Here is a 20056-nt window from a genome sequence, read left to right as displayed (position 1 = left end):
CGAGACTTTGGTCCAGCCACCCACGCCGAAAGGAAAACACTCACCACGCAGGTACAGTAGCGTTAGAGAGCATAGATCCATCCTGCTCCGACACGAAGCATCCCAAAAAGGCATCCACCCCCTGGCATTAATAGCGGTGGTGATAGGAGGTGGGTTGTTGTGTTGATTTTTTTTTCTTCCCTCCTCATCGTACATAAAACACATTTTCTCACGCTACACCCGCAAAACATCTCAACAACCACCGTCCCTCCCCGCACAAAAACCCTAATTGGGGATGTTTTATTTTGTTGTTCGGGGCCGCCACCTTCTGCTAGAGGGGCGATAAAGACGATACGATGAACGCGTACCCCTTGTCGTGTTGGTATGCCCAGGGAAACGACTATGTTCGTCGTCAGTTGTCGTTATCAGACATTCCATCGTCGTTAGGTCGTCTCGCTTTCGGTCGACGGTCTAGCTTTTTCCCACGCTCGAAGCGTCTCTTTTTCGTGCCGTGGAAAAACATCCCTTCTATCTCGCTCTCTCGGCTATCCTGTTCACACGCCTGTTATCTATATCATGCCTCTGGTAGTACTACTTTTTTTCACCGTCACCAAATTGTGCTTTGCCTTCTGCTCACGCTCGGTTTTCCTCGGGTTTTCCACCAACCAAAGCGTGCCGTTTGAAGAGCTTTCCCGAAGCTCTCGTTTTTTTTTTTTTGCGTGATCAGGTTTGAAATTTGGAAGAGAAAAAAAATCAGTCGAGTTCGGCCAGATCACCAAACCTTGCTCTTCGTTACCCTCCAGCTGCTTACTCCCCCCTTTCGTACCATAAAAGCCTCCGTTTTCCTCCAAAGCGTGTACTTTTTTTTCATTCCTCCGATTCGTATATCTAATTATCTTGGCTTTCGGTTTCATGAAAAGAACTCAGGGTAAAGCAGCGAGGTGGTTAAATTTATGCATTCTATCCCTTTTGCTATCGTCGTTCCATTTTCTGTATCCTGAAATGGGCAAGGGAAAAAAATAGCAAACCTCGGCAAAAGCTAACCTTTACGATTGGGGAGTTTTGCGCCTTGCATTTTCCAGCTCGTTGCACGCGGATGGGCGTGGGAAGCATCGTACCGACCGATAACACCGACCAACGGGCACGATTTTGCGCCCAACGAATAGATGAAGGTGGTACGATTACTGACTCCTTGGTTTTCCACTATGTTTTTCCCCCCCGAACGGGCTCTTCCAGGGAAAGAGGGGTCTATTCGTTCCATCCCGCGAAGGTGGAGTAATGTTTCTTACCATTTCTCGACTTGCTTCTTTATCACGATGGAAGAACAACCAGAAAAAAAACCTTTTGTGTGCAGTTTCAGGGCAACGAAAAGGCCCAAGAAATTGCCAAACTGGCAAAGCGAATGGAATAAATTTAATGTGAGCACACGTAAGTAAGTGAGTGTCCTCAGTAGTGGAATGTTTTTTTTTTTTTGTTACTCCGCACACAAAGACAGGGTGTGTAACCTCGCTTTTTCGTGGCCTAGTTCCGACAGGTTTCCTTTGCCGCTATGGTGTGTATGTGTGTGTGCCAAAAGTAACCAATTCCGGGGCCGAAACATTTACTGCCACACACGCTGTCGACCGTGTAGCATGAAATTCAATCTCGTTGCTAAAATTACTCTGTAAAGCAGGAAGATGGCTCCAATCCGATTCATGCCCGTACCGCTTGTTGCTGTTGCATGTCGCCAGGGCTAATGAGATGCAAACGACAATCTTTCTTGCAACCAAACGTTCCGGCATGATGTTTCTCAACCCGATGAACCGATGCAAATAAGGTGGTGGAAATTTTAGAACTTTAGCTTTGGTTAAACGAGTTGCAACGATTTCAATCGGGTAAATTGAATGCAATGAGCATTCGTTTCGTTGTGAAACCATTTACTTCCCTATCTGGATTTTTCCACTGCCAGCAGGAACAAGATGTTTCAAATATCTTCTTTCGTTTTACATGGCTTTGTGAAAAGATCACAGCCGGGAAACCGCTCGTGTCGTGTAATACAATCTGATAAGTAAATGGTGCTCTAGCAGTGTAATTTAATTTAATCTGCTCTTATGAAGAAACCTTTCAGCATCATGCGAAATGCACTGCTTTACATAAAGAATATTTGAAATGGAATATTACGACTGGTGACTCTTTACTGAAACTCAATTCGCTAGAAAAATACAATTAATAAGCTGTAAGAAGTGACCCTGCTTCTTGTAAGTAAAGCAAAACTTTAATATACCTCTTCAGAAATAGTAAATGTTTCTTCAAAAACCATTCGTTAACAAGAAAGGAAGAAAAAAAAACATCAACTATGTTGGGTCAAAACCAACCAGACTGTGGTTCCTGGTATACAGAACGTGCCATTCGTTACATATCCTGTCTGCACTCAAGTCTTGCGAAAGAGATAAAAGTAAGCTAAAGATGAAGTTGACTTCATAGGAAATTGCCATACACTCTCGTTTTAAATTACTGTGTATGGTTTTTATTTTCTCCTAACGGGAAGAAACAATAAAAGACATAGAAAAAGGAAATTCAATGAACGACATTACAAGACATGGGATAAATAATGGGCAAACTAGCTGACTTTCGAAAAAGCTTTTTTAAGAAACATAAAAAGATGTTTGTGATTAAATTTCTCATACACATTGCTTAAATTTATATTTTTTTTATATAAATGATAAAACTTCAACATTTTACCATCATATTTTTAGGTGTTTAACAAGTTTAACAAATCGTTGTTAAAAGTGCAACTAAAAGGTCCCTTATTCGCTCACAACGATTACTGTAAATTTTGCTGACTGTACTGCCCGAGGTGCATTAAATTAAACCATTCCAATCACATACACCTCAATTACACAACCCAAAGTGTGTACTGTAAGATGTCCCATTACTGTCTCTAGTTGCTTCACTGTACTTCCACTACCTTAACCAAAGTTCCCACCCCACACCAGAAAGAACCACACACTTTGAAGAACAATAAAATAACACTAATATAAATCATGTAATCGGTTCCTATCGAACGTGAATGGAAAGCAAGCTGACCATTTGCGATGGGTAACAATGGGAGCATCACCCGAAAGCATCATCTAGCACGTTCCACGTTCGTTCTATTGGCATCAACAAAACTCTTCCGTGTCTCTTCCACGCGGGCAAGGGAGGGGGTGAAAACAACCCTCCCGGGGAACGATGCATAAAACCTGTACGACAAATAATAACAGGCCAAACAACAGGCCATAACAATTTGGCTTCCCTTCAGGAGGAAGCTACATCTTCATCCTAAAACATCCCGGTGCACCTTTATGTATGTGCAATGGAGTTATTTGGCAGAGCCCGAGGGGAAGGGTTGGCCCAGTGTGTCTGGCGTCGATAGAATTTCTCCGATAGGCATGCTAAAATACCTCCATTCTTTCACAGCCATAGGAGAAGAATTGCATGACTTGCCGTTCAATGCCATTTCCCGACAGTTCCCGTGTCCTTCCCTATGCTCGCACATTTGCACATAATAACACACTGAATGATGTCCTATAAAATTTAATGTATGATTATATTAAAACCGTATTATTGTTTTTATGGATTTTATAAATCTGATAAAGAGGTACCACACCAAGCATGTAGATGGCACCAAGATGGATAAATGGGAGAAAAAGGAGAAATTCCGAATGGGAAAACCATTCTCCATTTTCCAACCCATTTCAGCAGATACGGTGAAACCATTTGCCGAATTTTCCACACCGTTCAATTCATTCCGGCACTGGCAAGTGTCTTGTAAGCGTGAACGTCAGCTAGGGAAAAGCCATTCCGGCCAATTTTTTTTATTTCTTCCCTTGGTGATTGTGCACGACGGAGCTAGTGGAAGAGTATCGTAGAGCAAATATTTTATGCGCTTCGTGTGATTAAAGAGTGCGAGACAAAATCAATCGAGATAAATGATTATCTCTTGCTGTTGGGTGGGGAGTTTTTCTTTCTTTCTTTCCACATTTGAACGCAAAATAAATGTTCCAATTGAAGTTTTTTTCATTTATTTTTTTGTGTGTGGACGTTCTACTTTTAACACTAATGCTGTGTTTCAATAAAATAAGCGAATCCGGTACGACCGAACCGACCTATACAGAAACGATTGACGACGGTGCAGTTTTTGATCGATTTTCCAAAAGAAATCAATTGAACATGCACCAAATATGCCCAATCCTGTAGGGGATGAATTTTAATGTACGACGTGCAAAATTCAGCAAACTAGACAGCTTTTCTCTTTGGCATACCAAAGCGAAAAAAAAAATCTTGAATGGCCTGATTTGTGCCATTTTGTGCACCTAATTCACTTCACGAATAGGCATGAATTTCAATAGGCTTTTTGATCAAACACTATTTCGCCCTTTTCTTCTTTATTTTTTGTCACCAATAAATTAGTTGAAAGAATGTGCAGAAAAAAAATACACAAGAGGACACATTTAATCCATTCTTTACGCTCCTTTGATATCAAATAAAGCTTTAATCAACAAACTACCTTGCGAGACGGTTCACCCTATTTGACTTACGCCTTTCTGACCTATCGTACAACGAAACACACTTTCACCATGGTACGACTTATCGGAACGGTTACACTTAAGCTTACGGCACTTTGTTTGACCATTCACAAAATCGTGCCGTTGTGCATATTGCATGGTCCCTAATTATCACTTATCGGCAAATAATCATAACGAAATTATGTAAATATTACCACCTTCCAACAGTCTTTCGGTCCCTTTTTCGCCGAAGCGAAGTACTAATTTGTACCAAAACAAAAAAAGCAATCGCCACTTTGACCACCGGCGTTCACCCGATAATGTCCCCCGAACCTACAGCCACAGTAAAGTGTGGTGCCGCCAGAAAAGTATGCCCATTTCCTTTCTTTTCGCTTTGACGGCTTATCGAAATCAATTTAATCACTTTATCCGAAATCAGCGGGATCCGGAGTCCCAACAAATGCTTCCACCGTTGGAATGGAATCAACCGTGAAAGGCCGCGTTCGTTCAGTCCTTCCCCAATTGTACTCGTTTGGTTGGATTTGCTTCTTCCGCTACGATAATTATCGCAAAACCTCATAAAAATTACAACCATTGCACTAAGCCTTCCGTGCCGTGCGTTGGAGTCATTCTGTATGGGGTTGTTGTGTTTTTTTTTTTTTTGGTTTGCCACTTTTCACTTTCCCACCTGCTGGTTTGACGGGGAGATTTTTGTTGTAGTTAAAATGGACGAAAAAAACCAAACGCCAAAGACTAATTTAGTTTCACTGCCTAACCAAGCCAATGGAAATAGCTTCACCAAGGTATGGGGCTAGCTTTCCTTGAACTTACTTTAAAACAAGTCCTTCGCGCGGTTTTGGTGTATTTCGACCTGATCGAAAGTGTAGCAAAACTCCTTACGAATAGCTGGCGAACACATTCGACCATTCTTCGATACGCCTTCGTACGCCCCGAAAAAAAACTCTGTTTGTGGGGTGATTAATTTTTCCTGTTTTTGCCATGCTGCTTTCCAAGTTTTCCATCTTCGAACGGGTGTGTGGTCGGTTTTTGTATGGCTGAACGCGTGCCTTCACCATTTCGCTTAGCTGCTTCCTTCGGGCGTCAGTTTTTTTGGTTGTGGCGTTAGCAGTCAAAGCGCGTGCTAATCGGCGCTAATTTATGACCATTTATCGTGATTCGCGGCCGAATACTTCCGTCAGAACAGATTTGCTTTCAGAATGTCTTAATAAATTAATGGAGCAAAGGCCAGTATCTTAAGCTTTGGGGGTTGCTTTAATATTGGGTGGATCGCGTTAGATGTTGCCCTGACGGAATAACGAACAATGTGGATTTTTTAGGAAATTTTGTTTTATTTAACCAAAACAAAAAAAATGTTATCATATGTTAACGTAACTTATAAATCGCCATTGAAACATAAACGTTTGATGAAATTAGTTTTGCTGTTTATTTACTAATTCTATTTTGTAATAAATTTATCATTCTACCATACACAACTTCAAAACACAAACTGTTCGCTTTAGTCATGTATAAAACTCAACTACAAGTGTCACTGTAATAAAAAAAAACAAATATCTATTCGCCACAGGCAAGTTTGTTGCTTGCTGTGACGACATCAAGTCGTATAAATTTCATCTCCGTAAAGCCCGTCCAACCTCTTTGCAGGACACTCCATTCCACATTCAAGACAACCGAAATAGCAAAAAAAAACCCATCTCATCTTCTAACAAGGCACTGTGAACAAATGTATTCCAAAATGGTAACAACACCAACAAAAAAAAACGATTCTCAACAACACATATTTAACTTTGAGGGAATGGGTCGGAGAGTGCGTTACCGAACAAGCCACATATACAACCGAATGAAAACAACGAAAAAATACACACATTCTCCACGACGTGAAAATGAAACCCGACATCGAATTGGAAGATGTTTTTGCTACGTTCTCGGACGCCAGATAAAGCGTCCGGGAGCAAAAAAACGAGTTCCTACTCTTTGGCCTAGTAGCGACAACCAGCGAGACATACGAAAGCAAGGATGGGGCGCAACATAAAAAAAAACCAACTCCCATTCCTGGGAAGGATAGGAACTCCCGTCCATAGAGTCAGAACCAAAGCCAAGTCCACTGACCTGTAGGATGCACTTGTTCCACGGGACGAAAGATGCCACCACGGTGCTGACATATCTTGTCGCCAAATCTAAACCCCCTCTTCCATTCGAAGCGAGTGTATGTGAGTGTCCTGTGTGTGTGTGTGTTTTTTTTTCTCACCCCCCGGAATGGTCCTGCTGTGAAGTACCCGTGATGGCGAGAACATTGGCGTGAACAACCAAGCCGAACAACGACGAGCAAAACTTTATTTATTACATAATGAGAATTTTGATAAAAATCAAGTTGCACATCCGGTTTGCACGTTGTAAATTTTCCATACAACTTTGGCGGCATCCTGTTCCGTTTATGTGCTTCGCCGTTCCTGCTGGGGACATTGTTTTTTCGTGTTTTTGTTTCATCTCTTCTACTTCCTTTTTTTGGTCCCTTAACTACACGCCTGATCCGTTCTGGGAAGTCTGTTACGATGCTGGGATAACGTAGACCTTGATCTCGGCCATGCACTAGAAGAGATTGCCCGATAAATGTGGAAGCACCCAACCTTAGTTGGACTGTTTTGGGTAGATGGGCATTTTTCACCGATATGTGTGTGAAGCCTGGTAAAGTTCATAAATTTTGCATCGGACCATTGAGGTCAATTATGAGCCGGTGAGCGATAAATTATTACAAAACAATGATTCGTGTTCATTAAACGTTCATTATCATACAACGGGTTGGGTACGCTGAAGTTATGGAGTTCATTCGGTGGAACATTATTTGTGGAACTATTGTTTTCGTTTCGTTCCAAATGAAGAAAAGGTATCTGGTTGGCCAAGAACATGGGAGCCTTACTGTAGTAAATGTATATTTAAATCCTGTTTTTCAACAGAATATGAACATGAATTGAATTAAAGATTAGAATTTTTTTGCTAAAAATATCTATTTTTCCCTTTAAAATATGTATCACAAACTATACAGTAGGAAAGAAGATATTAGACAACTTTTGTTACACACTTTGCATAACTTAAGTAACTATGTATTGCAAATTGCATACTTTACGGCTGTTTTGGTTCGACAAGTAGAAGTCGTAATTTTATTATGATTTTAATAGTTGAAAAGTTGAAATGATCTTTTCGATTTACAAAGAATCATCGATTAATGTGCCTAATTGTCTGAATTGAAGAACATATGCACACTAACACATAAAATGGAAATAGTTTTTCATCTTCTTTTGTGGCACTACAACTTTAAGAGGGTGGCTTGGTCTGCCATTTCTGACTTTCGTTAAATTTAATTACCCATAACAGAATAGTCAGCCCCGTGTACGGGCGTATGTTCTGGATGGGATTTGATACCTGGTCTTGTCATGTAAGACCAGCCCCACAAACACCACTGGGCCACTCAATATGAAATATGGCTTGAAATAAAGAAAAAGATCAACTTACAAGCTGTAAAGCAAATTATAATAACTTCTCAAGAGCTCATTCCCAAGAAACAAGATGATATTGCTGAACCTTTCCTTGTCCATCGGAGTTCCCTCCAACTGTCCCTAAGTGATGGCAATTATGACCTCGAACCTTCGACACGCTCTGCTCTAATCCTGCTAATCTTGTCCGTGCCTGTGCCGAACTCGTTCCAATTTCTTCAAGACACTTTTCCAATGGCCTTGCTTTATCCGTCTTGTACATCATGTGTATGGTACGTGTTCAGCAACCATGCCACAACCTTTGATATTAGTTGCCCGGTGCATGGCTATGTGAAATTTATTTTAATGTGTCCCTGTATTTATATCCATTTTCCTAGATTATTTTTCGTTCGCAGCCCATACGTCGGGGGGCGGTGGTTCCTTTCAACCGAGCCTCCTGAGCTCAATCCATGGCCTTGATGACAGCAGAAATGAATCGTCCCGAACATAACCATCGTAGCAATGGTATACCGATATGCCCGTTCGGTATTATATCGAGCGGTCAGACAAACCATGAGACGATAACTGAACCGGACTGTCTAAGTTCCAGTCACATCCGATTCCAGAACCGTGGCCCGTGTGTGCTTGTGTTTGCATTTGCCGAGACTAAACGAAGCAAATAAAGCACCTCACGTCGTCCATAAAAATCGGCCCATTCCGGCTAGGACATTATGTAGTGGCCCACACAAATCGCCCGATGGCAAAAATCGAGCACCCATTCGCTGCGAGAGACCGAGGTCAGTGCAGGAACGGTTTTGCTCCCTCGCCGTACGACGATTGTCACACCGAGGAGGGTAATGGCAGCAAGGGACAGCAAGCAGCGGGCCATAAATTAAGACATAATTCACCTCGCTCGGGGCCAGAAGAAAGCAGAGAGTGTTATGTTCGGGTTTTTTTTCTTTCTTTCTAACGGATATTTCTTCCATTTCGTTTGGCAGCAAAATGGGAACTCGCGCGCAACAACAAGCGACGCCAGCTAAAATTGCAAATAAATGTCCATCGGAAATACACGGCAAACTGTGAGATAAGATAGTTTGTTTTGAGTTCGCCAACAAAAAAAACCCACACACACACATACCAGAACTAGAACGGAGAGCGCAAAACCGGAATCTTAAAGAACCGTCATGAAGCGAAGAAGAAAAAAATCGCTAATAATTCATTCCGGTGTTTACGAAGTTGGAAACCAAAAATCACTTAATGTACGCTTCAAAAACATTCGACGTGGGTAAGAATCACAGAACCTAAATGCTTGAAAAAGGGGACGGAAAAGCAGGTTACAAGTATGGAGTACTTGCCGCCGGTCAGAACCATATAAGTGAAAGGAAAAAAGAACATTCACCAGTGAATGGGAAGATAAAATTAACCTTTCTTTTGTTTGGTGGCAAATTTATGGAGCTTCTATCAACTCCGTGAGTGAGCTTTCTCTTTTCTGTGTCGTGGAGTTTTAATATTTTTCACTTCCATTGCGAGCGGACGGAAGTTTAGCTGGCAGTGTCCTTTTGAAGAGCTTTTTCGACGTCTGGATGGCGTTGTATCGTCAAGAAGCTGGTCGTATGTATACATCCATTGCCTTTTATCTGATCGAATAGAAGATTCTTTCATCCTGCCACACGATGATTTCTTCAACAGGCACCAGGCGCATCAGTGTCCAGACTGTTTCGTTCCTATCTCGTACCTCATATCTAGGCTGCGGAACCCTTTGTTAGAGTGTCTGCCGAAATTCTCTACCGAACAAACTATTTTTTTTCTTCTGTACTACACCAATAGTTTTCCTATGCTATTGCTCATGTGCACTAAATTATTTACGTTTGGAAAAAAAAATAAAACAACTTTTTACCAACTCTAACTTGTATGAAAAAATTGGTATATTCGCTTTTAAAAAAAACATTTCACCGGTCAAACGGGTGGTTTGGTCCAAAAGGGATACAAATTCCACATACTGAAAGACATACACACACACACATACACCTGAAAACTCAATAGCATCAAACGAAAAACTTTAACAAGCCACGAAACAGACCTCGGGAGTTTAGTGCTGTGGAAGCAACCAGACCAAACACGAGTTTTCTCATCGCTTTTCTTGCCGGGTGCTCCCACTCCGCCCCAAAAAAAAGCTACTATCATAAACAGTACGTGGTCATTCAATTTTCCACTTCATACCCTTTTCTGGTAGCACTTCCGGTGAATAAAAAAGAAATGGAACTTTAAAAAAACCCAAACACACCGAAAAAAATTACTTTCCCACAAAGAAGAAGGTGTATTGGAAATAAAAGTATGTTTAGCCATGAAAACCTCTTACGAAAAGGAAAAAAACACACACAATCATATCCACTTTGCTCATACAGTGCCCCTCCACATACATACAGTGCCGGGTGTTCCATTTTCCCGTTTCGTTCCCATTCACTTACGATGAGGAATGGATTTCTCTTTCAAACATTAGCTTCCAGTTTTATATCTTCGTGGCGCTTGGTGCGTTTTTCGTTTGTGTTGCCTGCTTTCCGGCGACCTCACCGTTGCACATATTTTACCGAATTTTATGCCCAAAAGTGAACGGGTGGTGAGACAGGAGCAAAAAAAAAGCCATTTCAATTTCGTGTATTTTTACGATCAAATTAGAATAACTTAATTCGGAACTAAACTTTCACGTTCCGTTTCATCCATCGTGTATGGATGATGGGTGGTGGTACAAGGAAACAACGGTATGAGGGTGAGCAAAAGCATACCACGCGTCCTATACTCCTTTTGCGAGGAAATGTATTTCCTTTTTATGTGATCATTCGCATACCCACAACAACAACAAAAAATACATACAATCCAAAAAATGGAGGCGCATGGTTGATTACCTTATCTTGTTTCATCTTCTTTTTTTCGCTTTCTCTCTCTTTTTCGCTTTCTTTTACTTTTTTTGTATTTTGCTTTTCCATTGAGTCTCATCGTTTCATCACATGCTAACTTCAACCACCAAGTTCCCTTGCCACTCTGCCCCGGACGAAAGATCTTCATCAAAATGGTGTACGCTCGTCAACAAACGGGATGAGCCTACGTCAAGCCAAAATTGGACGTACACCGGGCCATATATACGCGAATGCCGCGAAACATTCCCGTGCAGCACGTTGACTTTCTCGCTTTTCTGGTAGCTTTGGTTCATTTGCATGCCGTTCGCGTCACTGTGTACGCTATCACTTGCGCTGTCTGTACTATGCCACGACCTGAAACCACCGGAAGGTGTGTTTTTGCATCGCGCCGGTTTGGTGGTTGAAGGTTTTACGACAGTCCCAACATCCGAAGCAAAAGTAACATTAACTACGATATATCGACTTGCGGTCGATAGGCCTGGCAGATGCACATTTCTTCTGAGAGCATGCTTTTTGGGGCGGCTGGGAACCAAAATACGGTAGCGATTGACCAGTGTACAGTGGAGAACAATCGGTCACAAAGTTTAGCAACACTTTTGAAATGAATAATATTTAATATTTCGTCTTTTAAATAATTTGTTGTTAAAACCATGCCCTCGTTTATTTTTTACTTTTACATACAAATGTTCGAAACACACTCAATACGATTTTACGACACAAATGTAAGTGAGCATACAAGCATGATGGTTTTGGGCGCTTGACGTCGAGCTACCAAGAAACATCACCTCTCTTCGGGGAATCATTTGATGAATATGAGATCATTTAGCGTTACATGCACTTGGCGCTAAACACGACGACGACGACGATAAGAGTTCATTTCGCTGAGTGAAGCAAACCTGCCTGTCACGATACCCCCACCGGAACGACGAGAGACCGAGCGTGCAAAACAACGCTCGTAAAGTAATGCGCTTTGCATAGATGCGCTGCTGCTTATCATGATGAAAGTCCTGGGACCGTACCTAATTGGACTCGAGAAGCCACCGTAAGCGAGTAAGCCATTTAGTTTGTATCCACAAAGGATGTTTCGTTCGGGGTAGGAGTTCATAAAGAGCTTGACGTTTCTCTACTCTTCCTGTATTTACCATCGAGGTATGCAATCACTGTTGGGCTACATTATCTCACTCCTATCGGAACGGTCAAAGGAAACGACCACATAACAATCTAAACATACGGTCACAATCTACCTCACTGTAAGCATCCCAGTTTCCAACATTCGCCCCTAAAAAAAGGGACTCCGATTTGGTCAATTGTTTTATTTCGAGCTTTTCCACCTCGGACAAAAACCGGGAAACCAAAGGGGCCAACCAAATAACAAACCACCTGGTTAACTTTTGCTAGAAGCCTTTCACACGTTTCTCACGTCATTTTCCCTTTAAAAGCCGGAGCAGGATTTGGTCGGATGAGATTATCCACTTTCCCGATGCTTCTCCCATACCAGCTAATAAAAAGGACCACCAGTTCTAGGGACGCAAACAATATAATGAAAAAAAAATCAAAACCCTTCACCGAAACAGACAGACCAACTGTCATTAAAATCACATTCCTATTGCTCATCTGGTGTCTCGTAAGTGCCTTCAAGTGCGAAATTAACTGCACCTTTACCGTGTGTGTCCGGTGGTGGTCCGCACGTGTGAAAGGCGTGAGCAAGAATGTCGCGTACATTTCGTCCACCGTTGCCATTATGTATGGTGTGTAAATTTTCATTAGCAAAAGGTGTTTAGTAGTGCTGCTACTTTGACCCCGTCACTACACGCCTAGCAATTGTAGCGGTTGCCAACGCGACAAAAGTAGCTCAATTTTCCAAAATAATCTTTCGATTCTGGCGCGACTTAAAAGTTGTTTAACTTTTCTCGTGCAAGGATTTTACACGTTTTTAATTGAGCCAGTAGATTAAATTAAATAAATTTAAACAAAGAAAACTATAATAAATAATAAATTTATTGTTTTGATGAAGTCGATGAGAAAGGCTAGTCTTTTAAGCCCAGTGACGATGTTTCAAAACATCGCAGCATAAAGCATAAATATAAAAATCTTTGTATACGGGTAATCGAACTTGTCCGGCTTTTTTTCTCATTTCATGACCGTCAATATTCAGATAATCATAACTAGGATTTCGACAAAGCTTCCGTTTGTAGTGGGCTATATTAATCTAGCAAGATGGCCAAACGCGTTGTTTATAGCTACATTTTTAAGGCAAGTTCAACATACCAGTAACAAATTCATTAACAATACAGCAATTATTTGAGTGAAAAGACACTTATTTCATCAAATTCGCATAAGAAAAAATCAATTTATAAATTTTGCTAAACTTCCCCAAAAAAAGCTTGTGCTATTGTCTTGGGAGATTTTCAAATTTATAGATTTTTTTATTTTTTTTATTATTTGTTACTCTTTTTTTATTTAAAGCATTATTTGAGTGAAAAGAAACTTATTTCAACAAATTCGCATTAAAATACATCAATTTATAAATTTTGCAAAATTTACCAAAAAAAAAAAGCTATGGCCTTAGGAGTTTGGCAAATTTATAGAATTTTTTTTGGGAAATGATCACGAGACAATTTTTTTTATGAATTAACAGCCATTCTTCTGTTTTAAAAATAATATTTACATTTACAATAATTTTCGACGCTTTTTTTAATTAATACAAAATTAAAAACAAATAAAGGAAATAATAAGCAGTACATTAAATGAAATCAAAAAACACAAATAGAAATGTGTTTATGTGTAAAAACAAATAAACATAAAATTAAATTAAAAAAAGAAACAAAAGAAACAAGAAAGAACTTAATAAAAAAATAATACTTTCAATAACACTATCTATTTCAAACATTATACAAATAATAGGTTAGATAACAACAATGAAATAATTGCATTAAAATGGTTCTATAATCTTGGTACTTTGGCAAAAAAAGCCATTCTCGAGCCTCGTTATGCAATCTGATACACCGAAGATTTTGTATCGAATCTCATTTAGATCGCTCACCAGGAATCAAAGATCATTTATCCAGTTACACGATAAAAAATAAGCCAAGTAAACCACTTCGCAAGGATATTTCATGAAGTTTTAGATCCTTTGTCATGTATTGTGCGATAAAAGGATACCTGTTAAGAACCAACTTTAATCTCTTTGCATCCTTATATTGGGGAAACTTTGACCGGTAAGTATTTACATCGATTATAAAGCTTCAAATCGGATCACCAACTTTGTCATCTACCTATCGAACAAACGCTGTAAACGACAGTCTTACAAAACCGATTGCTACACCTCCTTTCGAAGGTCATGTGTGTCCCGCGCCCGGTGCTCTGTTGGCTCGAAGCCATATTGGGGGAAAGAGAGCAAAATAAAAATTTCATCTCCCTTCCTCAAAAAAACCCTCTAACCGAGGATTATGTTTATCGGTTTGTGGTTGCAGTGCAAGGAAATTTTTTGCCATGGCCCACCCAAAAACTATCGATGAATCTTGCCACATTTGCCCGAAACACGAAAGCGAATAACTTTCTCCAGCCCAGTATGCAAACAACAGTGAGAGTTATGGGAACTTTCGCCCTGGTCCCGGAAGCTGATCCACATTTTTCAACGACTTCTAGCCGTTCCGCTAGCAAAAACGGCTCGGCGGCTGTTGCACGAGCTGGAGTTGGGATTCAATCCCGTGGGGATTGTGGTAAAAATCATATGCACCGATGCAACTATGGAACTATGTGCGCCGCCGTCTTGGGAAGCTGACACCGTGCACCGTACACAATGTGGACGGTTTATTATGGCGTTTCGCTAGAAGGCGGCCGTTCGCCTTTTTTTTTTGCTGTTGCATGACTCCTGGGAAAGACAAAATATTTATCGTTACTCTTCCAGTACCGGAGTTGACTAGCGTCGGACTGTTGTGACCCTGGACCATGGAAACCGTGGTCGAGTGATTTCCTTTTGTTCCATCCCAAGGCACTAAATCGAACCGAACGGGTTGTAAACTAAAGCAAGTGCAGAAGAAAAAATAGTGACACAACAGACAAATGGGGTTAGGTCGTTGTATTTGTTTCTCTAGCAAATATCGTTCGCTTCCGACGGGACAAACATTGATCTCTTATTCAAGCGCTGTAAAATGAAAAATTCTTCCATCCATGAGACGTTTATGACATTGTCTGGAAGGTTAAAGTCATGGGTTTATTTTTGGAATTCTTCTAAACATTAAGATTTAATATGCTGTTCACCCTTTTTTCTTCTTCAAAATAGCTTTTTGGGCACAATAATTCATTACTGAAATTTTTTATTAGAAAATGGAATATCTTTAAGTAATATTCAAGCATTTTGACATATAAACCCAATTTCAAGTACGCTAATGTCGCATCTCTACTTGACCAAACATCACGACATAATTGTCCTACCGGTCAAACATTCCTTCGGAACCCCTTTCCGTTACCTAATGAAACGTACCGCTTAAATGAGGTTATAAAATATGAATTTTATCACCACCGGGAAACCGGAAGCCTCAACGGAAACCTTCTCCCGATGCCCTGAAGCACATCCAGCACAGTGCCTCTGTGCCTACGAAGTGCGATGGACACAAAATTAAACCACACATCATCATCCCCCCATGGGAACGATCCCTAACAGATCCCCGTTCCAGTGACCAAGCGGTTGGCTGGTTCGCGTGCCTGCCATTGTTCGCACGAACCGGCGAACGGTTGAACGTGGAGCTGAGTCCGAATGGTGGCAGCAAACTATCTGGTCATTGCATTGTAGGTGGCTACACACCTCGTTACCGGACACGGGGACACTTATTGGCAGGATTGTCTATCGGAGCACGGTCCAATCCACTGTCTAAACAGTCGGCAAAACCACCCCACCTGGATGGCGTTCCCCAACCCACGAATGACCCCGGTCTAGCTGTCGGCTAGTAATCCTTTTGGCAAGAGTTTATTATTGCTCGCGTACACACATTTTACGCCTCGGCTCGCGCAAATAAGCTGCCCTTTTTGCACCTGCTTACCTTCCTTCCTTGCTTGCGTGGGATGGGGCTCAAATTTTGAGGTTTCGTTTATGTTTCTCGCACCTTTTTTGTTGCTTCTTCTCTTCTATATGCACTTCCTGCGCTTGTGGACTGAGTGGATGAACCGTACGTACTGTTTCCCGGATATAAAATCAACAACCCTCTTCACGCCAAGAGTTCCAACAGGGTTGAAAAGGCGGGCGGGTTTGGGTGATTTTGCACCCGACCGCGAAACACCAAACGACCCCCGGAGGCTATTTACTTCGGCCTACCATCGGTCTTCCGCTCCATGTGGGCAACCATTGGAGCACATTTTGCACTGACTAGAACAGTGTCGGTACGGTTTCAGTGGGTTGCTTCTTTCGGCTCATCGACAAACCTGCATACAACGGTTACACATTCAGTCGTTATGTACGTTTGTTGCGAGTACAATGACGAATAAAATATTTGTATTTAATATAAATGTTTAACAGTGTTTTGGGGAAAGAATTATTAGATTGCTTACTATAAACATTTTACCATAAATTTCTGATGAAACAAAAATACTGTTTAACGTCCATTATCGGTGCTCATCGCTGATCGATCTTAACCGGATATCCGGAAAACAAGTATAACGGTATATCTCATTTTAGTAAAAGAAAATATTAAAAAGCCTGGTTTTTAGTGCACGATTTTATATTACTTTGTAGTTTGGTATGGAGAAATAAAATAGTTTTTAAGTGGATTGTCCGAAAAAAAGTATTTTATCATTTTTCTTTCCAAACTTCTTGGATTGTCCGACAACTGGTTAAATGTGCACAAATTGCATAATTTTGAAATTTTAGTATAAGACATTATTTTGCAAACTTTCTGTTCATCACTGTTGCTGAGCATCGATCGAATCGTGCAGCGTTGCATGGTTAGGCTTTGAATGATTTCACGTTCAACCTCACTGTCTCTGTACCAACGTGCGTTTTTCGGTGCAAACTACATTGTACAGTAAAGCAGACGGGACGCTGAATTGCACCACCAAGACGTCAGAAGTTTTCTATTCCACACACACTCCCACTCACAACCTATTACCAATTGTACCGAAAAAGGTGGAACCTCAAATGTGCCCTCCGGTCTGCTTGTCACTTATGCTGACGTCGTACAACAACCTTCGGTATCGGAAGGAACCGAAGGAATCAAGTACGTGAACAGAAGTGAAATTATTGAGGTAAAAATAGCAAACAATATCAAAAGGGGTATGGACAGGGTTGAGACTAAAGAGGAACACACACACGATGAAGAAAAAGGATACAAAGTTAACAATTCCACTTTTGGGTACCAAACAGTAACCTATTTAGTTTGCAAAGATGATGGTAGTTTTTTTTGGTTTTTGTCTTCCTCCTATTTGTACATTATTTTGCACGAGTTTTGAAAACCATAAAGCTGATGCAAGTAAGCAGCATAATAATGCCGATCACGGCCAAATCTGGGGTTGGTTTTGTTTTAGTTTTGAGTTTGTTTTTTTGCACACTCAAAACGCCAACAGCGTTGAATGTAATCCAATAAAGCAAGTGTATATAAAACAATTCAATCGAAAATATTAAAACACCTTCTGGCCACCGCTTTATCGACCACACGACTCGTCGGCTGTGGCTAGGAAGGTAAACAGAGTGGGAACAAAAAAGACGAATGTGAAAACGCAGCAAAACTTGTTTACTGGCGCTTTTGGTATGGGATTCGCTTGATAGAATGTTGTGTATTACAAACTTGTGCTCGAGCTGTGTGATTTCATGTTTCTATTTGAGGTGATTTAGGCAACATTGATTTTTTTTATTCATACTTTTTGTGGTTACAATTGAAGTATATTTATGAAAATATAAAATATATTTAATTTCAAAAAAGTTACTTAAAAAAACACTTTGAAGATCAAAATAAATGCATATACCCGAAAAGAAAAAAAACACACGGAAACAATAAACACAAGATTTTTAGTTGACAAAGAATCTCTTTACTCTCTAGAAAAACCTGTCGATAAGATCTGTACAGAAAGAAAAATAGAATACAAATATACAGCGCTACGTTTGTCTTTAGTTACTAACCTCATTGGTATTCCACCGGTGTCGTTGGGTTGGGAAATGGTCTGCCCGGGGTAAACTCTCCAAATTATCCGGAAGTTTGATCGGTTCGCCATCTGAAACGGAATGTATCCGGAAAAAAGGCAATAGGGAAATGGTAAGAAATTGTTCTGATTAAGAAAACAACTTAAACGATGGTATTGCTAATGCTTTAAGGGTAATTTATTGTTTGCCTTAAAAGAAGGCTTTGTTTGTAACAACACGTGCCATATTTGAGAGAAATATTTCAATTATTTTATGTCAATTATTTGCTATTAAACAAGAAGATTGATTTAAGAAAGGATTTCGAAAAAAAAAGAAATAAAGAAACTATTATTTTACGCTTTATCTTCATTATTTTAACAATTAATTTTCTAACAAACTACACAATAAATTCCAAACAATCCATTTCAATCCACCCTAATCAACCAGTAACCTTCCACAATTGCTGCTGTAATGAATTAATTTACCTCATTTGCATGATACAATCAAATTTCCTGCTTCATCCGACACCTTTTCTTTTGTAAGATTACAAATGATGTATCACTTTGAATTGCCCCAATTCAAAACAAGGAAACGAATGACAACATAACACACAATTTCAACCCATTTCAAACACCCACTGCCAAAACACGTGTCCATGCTTTTTTTTCACCACTTTTCCGTAAATTAGCCCCGCTTGGCCATGGTATACTTTCTAGTGTAAAGCGTCTAGAACGCGTCAATGATAATGGGGAAGCGATAAAGCGAAATATGTTTCCGGACCTGGTGTGGCAAACCGGTGAACTATTAGTTTCATGCTTGTTCGAAAACGAACGCTGCTCAATGAGAAGAAAAGCACAAAACTAACCGTCCAACTATTGCCTTCGATTCGTACGAGCGGACAACACTCGAGCTGGAGCTCATTTCACCTCCGTTTTACGTCTCAACTACCCTAACGAGGCTAATCCTCGGATCGTTAACAAATTTCCTTCCTGCCTTTCCGTTAGTGGAATGTTTCCGGTCGTTGGGATGGTTTTCCAACTTCTACCAACCAATATAGCTTCCACCCAAACTGGATGGATGGTTTACACTGGGCGTGAGCAAAAAAAAACGAAACAATCTTAATCCGTTTTATCAATAACATAATTTTATTTTAACACTTTGTTTTCATTTCCTTATGAGCTTTCACTTTTTTCCGCTGCGTATTTGTATGGCAAAACGCATACTCAACTGAGCGTAACGCCGCTTTGAAGGTGATTGATGGCCGCTACGGGTAACGCTAGTCCGTTACCTATTTCTGTGCGCGTTGCAGCAAACGGCGCAGTTAAGCACCTGTATGTCAACCTGTGTCACTATGTCAACACTCAATGTGGCACTCCGTTGGCACTGTTACCATAATCGATGTCAATCTTTCCAGCTAGAGAACGACCTCATAATTGATTATGATATTGTGTGAGGTTCTTTGTTTCTTGTGGACTGCAGCGTAACTGAGAAGCAGCATTCAGGAACTAAAGTGGCATGGGCATGACTTGCCGATGTTAGCTGATAGCTATGCAAATGAAGCGAAAACTTTTCTTGTACTAACTGGTGAGTGAACACCGTACGTGTAACTGATGACTAGTTTGTTTGAAGAAATAGGAAGAAATATTTTAAAGTCTATTAATAGAGAATTTGGCAAGTAATTAAAAAACGTTACGACAAGTTAAATTAAAAAAATAAAATTGATTAATCGAAATTCATGTTTTCATTTCATTAACCTTGTTGTATTTGTTTGATTACTGATTGAATTTATTTAGATAATTTTGAAACTGTTTCAAAAAAATTTTTATACAATTTTGATTTTATATTTTTACTTTATAGTTAAATGACTTCATGATCCTCATTCTGCTTTACAAATTTTTCCTATCGAGTACCGCTTCCTCAATTTCTGCTTGACGAAACATAATTGAAAGGATCAATTTCACTGTCTTTTCCAGCACGTGCCAAGACTTGCTGAAAAGTCATCCCGAAAAACTAGCAAACCATTCAACTCCTTGAAAT

General features: G+C 40.3%; 1 protein-coding gene across 26 annotated transcripts in view; it reads right to left on the bottom strand.

Annotated features, from left to right (window-relative positions):
- The window catches only part of LOC125767566 (uncharacterized), a 183468-nt gene that overhangs the window by 22322 nt on the left and 141090 nt on the right, over positions 1–20056 (bottom strand). For all 26 annotated transcript variants that reach the window (XM_049434258.1, XM_049434249.1, XM_049434252.1 and 23 more), the window contains one exon: positions 18020–18111. In XM_049434258.1, coding sequence (XP_049290215.1) covers positions 18020–18111 — 92 coding nt within the window. The remainder of the gene's footprint in view (positions 1–18019; positions 18112–20056) is intronic.

The sequence above is a fragment of the Anopheles funestus genome, chromosome 3RL (assembly GCF_943734845.2).
Source record: "Anopheles funestus chromosome 3RL, idAnoFuneDA-416_04, whole genome shotgun sequence".
In the NCBI taxonomy this organism is placed as follows: domain Eukaryota; kingdom Metazoa; phylum Arthropoda; class Insecta; order Diptera; family Culicidae; genus Anopheles; species Anopheles funestus.
This window is presented reverse-complemented; position numbering and strand designations above follow the sequence as displayed.